Source organism: Tursiops truncatus, chromosome 13 (assembly GCF_011762595.2).
Source record: "Tursiops truncatus isolate mTurTru1 chromosome 13, mTurTru1.mat.Y, whole genome shotgun sequence".
NCBI lineage: Eukaryota > Metazoa > Chordata > Mammalia > Artiodactyla > Delphinidae > Tursiops > Tursiops truncatus.
In genome coordinates this window covers 50429730-50442264 of record NC_047046.1, presented here as the reverse complement: position 1 = coordinate 50442264, position 12535 = coordinate 50429730, and the positions used below count along the sequence as shown (strand labels likewise).

The 12535-nt window shown below is 39.5% G+C and overlaps 1 protein-coding gene across 3 annotated transcripts in view; it reads right to left on the bottom strand.

Annotated features, from left to right (window-relative positions):
• ELP2 (elongator acetyltransferase complex subunit 2) overlaps positions 1–12386 on the bottom strand; it is a 44381-nt gene extending 31995 nt beyond the window's left edge. For 2 of the 3 annotated variants that reach the window (XM_004312034.4, XM_019930401.3), the window contains exons 1-5: positions 11850–12138; positions 8716–8794; positions 5685–5755; positions 1841–1997; positions 1370–1447 (exon numbers count right to left, since the gene is read on the bottom strand). In XM_004312034.4, coding sequence (XP_004312082.1) covers positions 1370–1447; positions 1841–1997; positions 5685–5755; positions 8716–8794; positions 11850–11987 — 523 coding nt within the window. In that variant the 5' untranslated portion in view covers positions 11988–12138. Of the gene's footprint in view, positions 1–574; positions 773–1369; positions 1448–1840; positions 1998–5684; positions 5756–8715; positions 8795–11849 lie in introns of all 3 variants that reach the window. The other variant, XM_004312033.4, reaches the window with a different exon arrangement.
• Between the last annotated feature and the right edge of the window lie 149 nt (positions 12387–12535).

Sequence of the window (12535 nt, the reverse complement as noted above, 5' to 3'; positions counted from 1 at the left end):
TAAGCATTCCATCATATGTTATGACCATCACCTATGCTGGATTCTAAGCTCTAGGTAAAGAATCCTGACTCCTGCTTCCCACACCACTGAACAAATAAATTGAAAGTGCTCAATAAACATCTTTAGGAATAAAATGAATATTCTAAAATGTTCCATTAAATGGTTACTCGGCAAAGAATGACTATTAACTGAGAATCCTTTCCTTTATTCTGTGTTATTTACGATAGAAGGAGCAGTAAAAGGAGAAGCTCGAGAGCAAGCTGGGAGCATTTAACTATGTCAGCCAGAAGACTAACAGGAAACGTTGTTAGCCCAAGTGAATAATAAAATTTCTGGGAGAGCTACTATGAGCCCAGCATCAGGGCTACTGTACAAAGATTTAAGGGTATGTTTGTTACTTTGAGGACCCTACATTTTGAGAATTTGATAGTAAAACAAAATCCATGAAGTAAAGAACAAAATAAAAGAGCATATAACTAACTATGTGGATAAAAAGTTATGAAAGGTGTGACTGTAAAATTAGTTTTCTTTAAATCAACGTAAAAAAAAAAAAAAAGCCAAAAACTCCAGTCACTTGGCCTCAACGTAGATGCAAAGAAATCAAATTCTATGTAATGAAACCAGAATGTGCGTAGTTCCTCCTCCTGGGGAGCCCTCGCACAAAGTGGAACGTCACGTGAGAGCACAGAGTCGCAGCTCCTGCTGCAAAGGGCAAAAGAGCCTGGAGGCTTCCAGGCCTGGCCTCTCCCCACCAGGTCTGTCCTCCAGGTAACTGAGGAGGCACAAGACTGTCTGACTTGCATTGGCCATCATCTTTGTGGAGGACAATCAAAGATAGGTACAGACGGGTTTCACAGCAAAAGGGGAATTTTTTCTTTGGAGATTTTAAGTGGTCTTAGGCAAACTGTCATTACACAGGGTGCTGTCATTACATAGGGTGCTGTCATTATGCAGGTGCAGGGGCTGTCACCTTGACAGAAATACTCATATGATCCATGTTCAGTACTTTTCTCAACTTATCCCAGACCTTCACCTTCTACAGAGCTAGGTAATTTTCCCAAATTATATCTATATACATCGACAGTATATTTGATAAATAGCAGTACCAATCTTGAGTACATATTGAGTCACTTAAATTTTTAACTGCTACTAAAGTTTCTAATAGCCACCTCCCTTAACCCCCTTTGACCTTATGTTTTATACACAGGTCATTTGAATACTGAGAACAAAAGTATGTTATCCATGTCTCAACTTGTTTCCTGAAAACATTTAGACACAAAATTGAGATCCAGTATGTTTTTTAGGTTCTGGTTGTATGGGGATATAAAAATACATTCCTCTTTCAATATACACTTAGCAGGATACTCACCATCAGTATTAGGCAAAAAAGACAAGCAGAGAGCCAGAGTGAATCCATTTCCAAAGTCCAAGGTCTGAAGGCATGTCACTAAGAAATAATAAAACACATCACGAACAACTAACTCTGAGTGTATCCAACCTTAGAGGTTGGGTAGCATCATCAGATGTCAGCAGGGAGATGAGAGAAGTCAGTCCTGAGCCCCCAGGGATGATGGGAATTTAAATGGCCAATTTCTAACAAGGTTACAGAGAACAAAAAGACATATGAAAAGACTTTGAAGGAATTTACATTATCAAACAGTTTGGTAAAGAGGAATTATGGAAAAGTGCAAAAGAAACAAACATGTAGATTAGAATTCTAATATTTTTAATACAGCTTGAAAGACTGAAAAATTACATGAATGCTCTTCTAAGTTGTCCTTCATATGATAATTAAATTACTTAATTTCATTTGTTTGGATCACAATGTCTCTAAACTTACCTTCAGAACCCTGTTTAGACCAGACTCGAATAGTAGAATCAGAAGCTGCAGACACTATCAGTGTATGTAATGCAACATCCAATGCCCTCCTCTGGTAAACAGCATGCACTGCATAAACAGGTCCTTCATGACCGTGGAGGTGGACTGCTTTTAAAAGCTGAATCACAAAGAATAACAAAAGCATTATGATAAAAAAGGAATTATCAGTTTCACCTGTATTTAACTAGAATCAGAGGATTAAAGGTACTGTTAAAATGCCTGATCCAGAAGTAAGTCCTCTCAACTGAGAAGAATGTAAACGTTTGAGAATCCTGCCTGATCATATTAACTATACACAAAATGTGCACACCCTTTGACACAGCAATCTCACATCTGAGAATCTACTCTGAGAGAGCAGTACTAGTTTAACAAGTAATAAAAGACAAATGCAGAAGGACATTCATCACACACCCTTTAGGAAAACTTCAATCAACCTATAAGTATTAATAGGAAACTGATTAAATAATTGTAGACATATTCTAAGCCAACAAAAAGGATAATGCATGCTTATTACCATGGAAAGACATGCATGATTTTGACATTTTTGAAGAATATAGGCCAGCTTTGTGGACTGTCCCTCCCCTCGGATTAGTCTGATATTTCCTCATGAACAGACTCAGGGTGTACATTTTGACGTCACCACTACATAACTGCATCACATCAAGAGGCACACAATGTCAGTCTGTCTCACTTTTAGTAAAATTAACCCTGATATTTTAGTAGAGGTAGTATCTGCCATGCTTTTTCACTGTGAAATTAATTTTTTTTTTTGGTGGTAATATGTGAGATTATACTTTGGGACTGAGTAAATACTCTATTTTCCATCAAACTTTTACCAAGTTATGTTTAGCATCCACTCATAATACTTACCTGTATCAGAGTTACAAAATGGAAAAATGACAAAAAGAACTGGGAAATCCCATCTGTTCATCAAGTCTTCTAGCTTGCCATGCAAGATTATTCCCTGCAGCAGCATTTCTATTTTGGATCTACTTTTTTAGAGTTCCAAATATGTGAGATTCTACCACCTCCTTTGAGACGTACCTTTTGTAAACTGTTGTCTGCTGAAACAGAGGTGGCTCTTAAATGTCTCCTCAATTATTTTCCCAATTAGTTAAGCAGAACTCTGCCACTCAAGAAGGTAATTGATAGTTACATATAAGGGGGTCTGTACACTAACTTCCTGTAATTAACCTTTGGCTTCTCTGAAAAAAACACTTTTTAAAACTCAAGTACAATAAAGTCACTTTCATGTATAATTATACACACATAACCAGAGATCTGGAACAATGTTCATTAGAATGTTAACTGTTGAAATTTTGTATCTTTTTCCTTCTTCCTATTTTTCTGTATTTAAACTTTACATGAGTCTGTATCATTACCCCCTGAAACATTAAATCTATGGAAAAACTCACTTCGCATCCTTTTTTTTCTATTTTATTTTTTTAAAAATTGAAGTATAGTTGATTTACAATGTTGCATTGTGTTAGTTTATGGTGTAGTTATATATATATATATACACACACACACGTATTCTTTTTCATTATGGTTTACTACAGGATATTGAACATAGTTCCCTGCGCTATGCAGTAGGACGTTGTTGTTTATCTATTTTATATATTAGTAGTTTGTATCTGCTAATCCCAAACTCCTAATTTATCCCCACTCCCACCCCCTTTCCCCTTTAGTAACCATAAGTTTGTTTTCTATGTCACTTCACATCTTTTAAGCAGGGTTGTATTTCAACCATTAGAGAATCTTAAAAGCTCAAACAAAACAAATCTCTCAAGTTCACCAGCTTTTAAAAAAACGATGCCCACTGTTCGGAGACTCAAATCGCTCATTATACCAGCTTAGAATTATTTCCTTTTATCAGAAGTCAAGATGTAGTGAACACCTGTGTGCATGGAAATGCACACCAGAAGGAAGCTTTAAGCCTCTAAGGTTATAATATGTGACTTCTTCCCCCAAATCCCCTTATTCCCTTCATCCCTCTTTTATGCCTTTCATCCTCCTCCCTGTTTGGCCTCACATTCTACTTTCCTGTCCGTCTCTAAGTTCGCTGTCTGCCATCAGATACTCAGCCTGCAATCCTCTCTACTGACAGAAGCGTAGGGCAGCACTGAGGAAAGAGTCTTGCAAATCTCAACTCAAGGTCTCAAAAATGAGTGCTCCAATGGCTCTCTCTGGATTCCTCTGCCAAGGTAAATCCAAACAGGAGCTGCTTTGCTACACAACCATTAGAACTCTCATTCAAGTCTAAGTGACCCCACAATCCCCTCCTCCACACCTGCCCCCTGTCTCTGGCTGGCAATACAAGTAACATGTTAACAACTGAATTCCACATCTTCCCTCTAACTTGCCTATTTTGCTTTGTAAAAGTATCTTTCTTCCAGAGCCCTGAGCCAGAATCCCACTCTTTTTGATTTCTCACTCCTCTACCCAATAGCTCCCTACTCCTTCGACAACTATCTAGTCAATGCCAAAATCATTTTCCTTCAAAAATATATTCCATATCTCTTCCTTCATATTTTTTTCCTATCCTAATTTGGCACACTCCTGTCATTCATCTTCTTCGGTATTCATACTCCACTGGTTAGAAATCCTCAATGACTTCCAAATGCCTGCCAATAAAAAACAAACTCTTGAAGCAAGTATTCAAATTCTCACGAGATCTTCTCCTTCTCTACTTCTCTAATATTACAGCCCATAAGTGTTATCTAGAAACATTTCCGAAACTATGTTCCTCAAAGTTACAAGGGATACTAAAAGATCTGAAGAAAAAAAAAAAATCAGACTTGAAGTAAGTTTAGGAAATATTAGTTAAACAAAGATAAGCAGGTTTTTCCATATCAGAACTTTTCAGAGTCTTCACTATGCTCACAGGCATTATGATTCTCTAAGAGAAGTATATGATATGCATTGTTTCCCAAACTTGACTGGCCACAATCAATAACTGAGAGATGAATAATTCTCTGAACAAGCTCTGGAAAGCCCTGCCCTTAAAACATCTTAGGCTTTGGTTAACACTGGATACTTCTGAGCAAATGGTCACCTTTCTTACCTGCACTTTGATTCATATATTTTCCCTACCTGGAACCCTCACCACTTTAATGTTTCCTAAGGAAATCATCTCACACTATCAGACCTAACCGAAAGGCCACCTCTTAAATCTCTAGTGAACTTCCACAGCAGCATGGTTGTGGTACAGCAAGTGAAATCACCCACCCAGAGCCACCTTTGTACTTCAGTTATTCAAGTGCATTTTGCTTTCAAAACTATGTACACGATTCATGAATAGGATTCTGCCTCATCTACTACACCTTCCGCATGGCAGATGTTCAAACATATGATGCACTAACTTTACATTTTTAATCTTTGCTTGTGACTAGAAACAACCTAAATGTCTATCAGTAGAGGTCCATACACACCCAGTATTGCATATTATAACATCACTCAGAATTATGTAAATCTATACCCACGTGATAACTGCTGTCCTATGCACAGAGCAGTATTAATTTTTGCTACCAATGAAAACAAGACAAACATACCCTGTAAGAGCAGTCTGAAAATTATTCCAAATGATGAGAAATTCACGGAAATGACTGACAGCATATGAATACAGAAGCAGATTACAGGGAAGGGTACAAGGCCTGTGAAGTATGGAATATACAGGATCTGGATTACTGACAAGCAAAAATGAGGAAACTTCATAAAGGAAGAACACAGTAGAAATGAGGGAAAAGACTGAAAATAAAAGTAGATATAACAGTCATTTCTTATAACCATAAACATGTCTACCCACCTGATTATTCTCTGTTTCCCAGTGAATCACTTGATTATCAGATCCTCCAGAAACTAATTCAGTAGAAGGAGCTGAAAAAAAATCATACCTCAGTAAACATTTTAATTCTTTTCCAGCTATTTTGAAAAATTTCAAAGCTATAGAAAAGATAAAAGAAAACTCATATACCTTTACCTAGCTTCACCAACTGTTTAGATTTTGCCATATTTGCTCAATTATCTTGCTCTATGTACACACACACACCCTTTTTGTTTTTGACAAACGATTTAAAAATAAGTTGGAGGGACTTCCCTGGTGGCGCAGTGGTTAAGAATCTGCCTGCCAATGCGGGGGGATGTGGGTTCGAGTCCTGGTCCAGGAAGATCCCACATGCCGCGGAGCAACTAAGCCAGTGCGCCACATCTACTGAACTTGTGCTCTAGAGCCTGCGAGCCACAACTACTGAGCCCACATGCCACAGCTACTGAGCTTGCGTGCCACAACTACTGAAGCCTGCCTGCCACAGCTACTGAAGCCCACGCACCTGGAGCCCGTGCTCCACAACAAGAGAAGCCACCACAATGAGAAGCCCACGCACCGCAACAAAGAGTAGCCCCTGCTCGCCACAACTAGAGGAAGCCCGCGTGCAGCAACCAAGACCCAACGCAGCCAAAAACAAATAGATAAAATAAATAAATTTACAAACAAACAAACAAAAATAAGTTGGAGACATGATGACCTCTGATCCTTAAATATTTTACCATTTTTCCCAAGAACTGGAACATTCTCCTGCATTACCACAATACAATTATCACATTCAACAATTTTAACACTGATACAGTATTGTTATGTAATACATAATCCATCTTAAAATTTCCCCAAATTGTCCCAGTAATGTATTTTATAACTTTTTTTTAAGTTAGAATCTAAGGACCACACATTGTGCATTTGGTTGTCACATCTTTTTAGTCTCCTTTAATCTTGAATAGTTTCCCAGTTCCCTCCTTTTTTGTGACAATGAGAGTCCAGGCCAGTTGTTTTGCAGAATGTCCCTCAATCTGGATATGTCTGGTTGTTTCCTCATAAGATTCAGGCTAAACACTTTTGACAGAAATAACACATATGAGACATTACAGTCAGCTGCTGCTATCAAGTAGTACATGACATATTTTTGAGATCACATTTCAAAATACCTCTTTTAAACACTTACAACTTTTTGTTGAAGACAGAAGAGAAAGGGAGTAAGAACCAAAAAAGGGGGAAATAATCTAACATAGTTTTGGTTTGGATTTTGCATCCATTTTCTTCTTCTGGCTTATGTCTAGATAGTTAGGTTAAGAAGCTGGGGAACTGTCTAAAGAACATTACATTTATACTCAGAAGTCCCAGGTTCACGTCCTAAGCCTGCTGCCAGCCAGCTGTGATCTTGGACTTTAATTTCTTCATGTGTCACAGAAATTAAGCCATTTACCTAACTACGTGCTTTTGATAATTACTATAAGGTACATGAAGGTAATGTGTTAAAAATCAGACACTTTAAAAATATGAAATGGTATTATTAGAATTTTATATGTCACTGATACCTGGGTTAGAAAGAATACATGAGTTATCTGACAGTGGAGCCAAATCTGAGGAAACCAATCATAACAGAGATTACAGTGATACACAAGCAGTTCATTTTACGTAACCTCACTTTTAAAGGGAAAATAAAACATACAAGCCCAAATTAATATTTTATAACAAATCCCTATACTGAGATTCAAGTAGTCTTTGATGTCATTTGGTGGCAGTTAATATAATTACAATTGTGTTTTAGTATCTGCACTAACAGCCACTCTTTCTAAGATTTAATGGTTTTTACTGACCTACTGCGACTAATCCTGCATCACCAACCGAGGTAAGTAGTTTATTAAACATTTTTTTTAATGTCACAGATAAAAATCATAACCAAGTCGCACTAATTCAGGAAATTCTGCATTTGTGCCTAGTTCAGAATGCTCTCAATACATATTTAATAAACAGAATAATAAATAAAATTAATTGAGAATCCATAAAAATACTACTGTAGGTATATTTAAGACACCTGAGGAAATTCCATAGGATTTTAGAAGTCCACCTAAAAGCATTCTTAATTAAAAATTCTGGAGCTATGGAATCTTAGAGATGGAAGAGACCTAGAGATAATCTAGTCCAGCAATTCTCAGACTTTTTGATATCAGGATTCCTTTATACTCTTAAAATTTTTTCAGGACCCCAAAGACCTTTTGTTTATATAGGCTATATGTACCAATATTAACCACATTAGAAATTAAAACTGAGAAAGATGAAAAATATTTGTTTATTAGTTTACTTAAAAGTAACAATGAACCCCATTAACATAAATAACATTTTTATGGGGGGAACCTTGTATTTTCCAAAACAAAAAATTAATAAGAAGAAAGGCACTGTTTTATATTTCAGCAAATCTCTTTAACGTCTGACTTTATTAGAATACAGCTGGATTTTCATATCTGCTTCTGTATTTAATCTGTTGCAATATCCCACACCATGCAGCCACTGGAAAATGGCACTGCATACTTGTGACGGAATGAGAATGAAAACTAGGAATAACTTATTATTATTCCGAAAATAATTTTGACCTCACAGGTGTCAAGAATCACTCAGGGTCCCCTGATTCAGTCCAAACATTTACTTTTCATATGTTACTAAGATGAAACTGGGGTCAAGAGAGATGCAATGCCCTGCCTAAAAAAACAATAGTTTGTCTGTGGTAGAAAGAGACCTAACAAGCCAAATCTTTTGAATCCCAACCTGGGCCTCAACACAGGCCCTGATTACAGCTTTGGATCAAAAGCAATGGTGGGGTCTTGCCTCAGTAATGGGCTGCCTCTACCTTCATCCTAAGCACCGCTGTGTTATCCATGCTTCAACTGCTATAAAATAAAAGTACAGGTCAGATAGTTCACTGGGCATACCATTTTTCTTCTATTTTCTAATTGCATAATATCAGATAAGCTAATGCTAAATTAAGAAAAGTCAGATTAATACTTACAACCATCCTGTTTACAAATCCACTGTATGCAGTTGACTCGAGCAGTGTGACCATTCAGGTTGGTAATAACAACACTTTTCTTTAGAGAAGAAAACACTTGTTAGTAAATTAGGATTTATCCTACAGAGGAATTAATGAATTAATAAAAATCAGATTTCAGTGTTTTTGATGCTAATAAAAAGTTCAGTATTATTTCAAACAGAATCACCTTCCTTTATGAACTATTAACCATGGCTTAAATCATCCATTCACTTTTTAATTCATTCCTGCCTTTCTCCCCACTCCACATTCACTCACCTCTGTCCTCTTCTTGTCTGGGAAGCCTGTCTTGAAATCCCAGACCAGATAAGGACCTTGTTCCCACATATCTTAGGGCCTACTTCTACCATGCTTGCACCAATTTGAGAATTTGGTTGACAAAAAAACCCTTCAAGAGAGGAATTTGTGATTAATGGATACAAATTCGTGGCTCACTTTGTATGCCTTGGCTGATCTGGTGTTGGGTTCTTCAGCCTTAATGACCCAAGGTCACCAGGCCACAACTACTAAGGTCCTCAAACATCAGATCCCTTCAGGGCCTACAGCCAGGTTCCCTGCAGACCCTCAGATTGCTGCTTTCACCAATGTCACTCCACACTTGGGCTTTTCTTCCCCCACTGCTGAAGACTCTATTCCTACTGAGCCCTCCACTTTATAGGCCCTTTCTCTACTGATTGCCTAGAGCACTGGCTTGATACCTACTTGTATGTCAACAGGAATTCTCATGGCTGAGAAAAAGGTTTACGGGGTAAATGTGCATAAACTAACATATTTCACATATGGGTTGAGGTTAGGAAACAATTTAAAGCATTTCATTGTCTTTCTCACTAGAATCAGAATTCCTTGATGGGCAGGAGTTATTACCCATTATCTTTGTGTCATCACCACTCAGTTCAAGGTTAGCCCATAAAGGGTCTTCAAAAGTTTGCTGAATGAACATCACCCCCAAAACTTTACTTTAGCATCTGATGTGTTCTTATTCTTATATTTCACTAAATACCCAGCTAACAAATATTTAACAAAACAAAATAAGTACTTTTTAGGCTCCATATACTTTTTTTTGATGTTAAAATCCCCTAACATGGCCAGCAAATTATCATTAAATAAAAATGTGATAGAGGGCATGGGGCACAAACCCATTAAACAGCTGCAGAAAGACAGGCTTCCAAAGCCTTGGTTAATAGCCATTGTAAAGTTTACCCTTGGTTTTAAATGCTTTATCTTGCCAGTTAACAGTGCATGGTAATAACAAAACAAAAACTGGGAGGAGATGAGCAAGGGCAAGATAAGAAAAATGAATACAATTATTTCATTTATAAGTTCAAATCTGCAACGGATATGAGGATGACGGAATTTTTTTTAATTGAAGTATACTTGATTTACAACATTTCAGCTACATTTCAGTACAACAAGTGATTCAGTCATATATATATATATGTATTCATTTTCAGATTCTCTTCCATTGTAGGTTATTACAAGATATTGAATATAGTTCCCTGTGCTATACAGTATGTCCTTGTTGTTTATCTATTTTATATATAGTAGTGTGTATCTGTTAATCCCAAACTCCTAATTTATCCCTCCCCCCTTCCCCTTTGGTAACCATAAGTTTGTTTTCTCTGTCTGTGAGTCTATTTCTGTTTTGTAAATAAGTTCATTTGTATCATTATTTAGATTCCACCCATAAGCAATACCATACGGTATTTGTCTTTGATTTACTTCACTTAGTATGATAATCTCTAGATCCATCCATGTTGCTGCAAATAGCATTACCTCATTCTTTTTTATGGCTGAGTAATATTCCATTGTGTGTGTGTGTGTGTGTGTGTGTGTGTGTGTGTGTGTGTGTGTGTATATATATATATATATATATACTATATCTTTATCCATTCATCTGTTGATGGAAACTTACATTGCTTCCATGTCTTGGCTACTGTAAACAGCACTGCTATGAACAATGGGGTGCACATATCTTTTTGAATTAGAGTTTTTGTCTTTTCCAGATATATGCCCAGGAATGGGATTGCTGGATCATACAGTAACTCTATTTTTAGGTTTTTAAGGAACCTCTACACTGTTCTCCATAGTGGCTACACCAATTTACATTTCTCCCAACACACTGTAGGAGGAGGGTTCCCTTTTCTCCACACCCTCTCCAGCATTTATTGTTTGTAGACTTTTTGATAATGGTCATTCAGACCCGTGTGAGGAGAAACCTCATTTTAGTTTTGATTTGCATTTCTCCAATAATTAGCGATGTTGAGCATCTTTTCATGTGCCTGGTGGCCATCTGTATGTCTAGGATGATGGAATTTTTAATCAAATTAATAAAGCAGTGAGATAAGAAAAACATAATATCTATCTCCTGCACTGCATTTTAATTTCCAGCACTTTACTTTTTATACTGAGGCTCCTTTTGAGAAGCAACACTAACTGCATTGTCCAAAATTAGCCAGGGGGGATGAAGTCATGATGAACTCTGGGAAGAATTGCAGAAACTAGTCACTTGAGAAGTTTGATAGGGAAAAGGCCAAGGATGCAGTTCAGGGAATGGGTAAGTCCTGCCTTACACCTAGTGCTTAGGGTCCCCATCCCCTATGACCTTTACCCCAATGGCACTTTCTTTAAAATGTCCATTCTCAAAGCTAAAACACAAGTGATATGCCTTTGAAATTCAAGAAAACAAAAGCTTATTTGGTAACACTAAGGGAAACACAGAAATGAGATAGCATCTGTGTGATAGCTTCAACCCATACCTAAACTGCACATCTTTTAAAGCTCAAACTGATTCTTTAACAGTACTACAGTTCCCACAGGCGGCTTCGGAAAAGGTTGTCATCATTTGAGATTCTACCTGGGGCTAACAAGCCACTGGTAGGACATGGTGACCCCAGGCTGACGCAGCGCACAAGAGGGCGAGGAGCGAGTCCCGCTCTCCAGAGCCAGACTCCTCGCCCAGACACCCTCCCCGAAGCGGACAGGACAGCACACCCGGTCTCCACACTCTGGAGCGGCGTCTACAGTCCGCCCCAAGAACACCCAGCATATTTGGCCCCAGAAGCACACGGGGTCGGGCGTATGGCCACTTCTCTTACCTGAGGGTCATAGAGCACCACGGAACAGGACGTGCCGAAGGCCAGAAGTCCTCCGGGCCCGGAGGTCCAGCTCAGGGCTCCCCGCACCCGGTTCGGGCAGCAAAACACGTGAGAGGTCTCCAGCACAGGTGCCACCATGTTGCTGCCTAGTCAACGGCCGAAAGCTGGGCACGCACTTCCGCCCTCGGAGCGGAACTGCTCGGCCGCCGCGTCTCCCGCTGGCGTTATCCGCACCGCGTTTCCAAGGCGGCCGGGGGCGGGACGGGGGCGACCCCACCCACCTCCCCTGCCAGTGGTCCTCAGTGCCCGGTTGCCTCTACCAGCGCCTGTCTCCTGGATCTTGGCCCAGGGCACAAGCACGGCCTCCGTCCCAGGAAGGAAGACCCGACCGGAACAGCTCAGGACCCTCTAGAAAGACCCGGGGCTCGTGTGCCAGGGCGGCGGTAGGAGCGTTCCACTGCCCCTCACGGCCGGGCTCCCAGCAGCATACGGGGCTGGCTCGGTGGGGAGCCTTGGCGAGAGTGTCGCCGGCCTCAGAGAGGCGAGGGCGCAGAGGGGCTCGAGGAAAGAGCCCCCGACTGATCTCGGCGCTCAGAGCTCACCCGGACCGCGTCTCCGCCCCCTGCCGCCCTTGCGAGCCCCGCGGAGCCGGCAAACCGGCGGACGCGCGGATCCGCTTGCCAGGG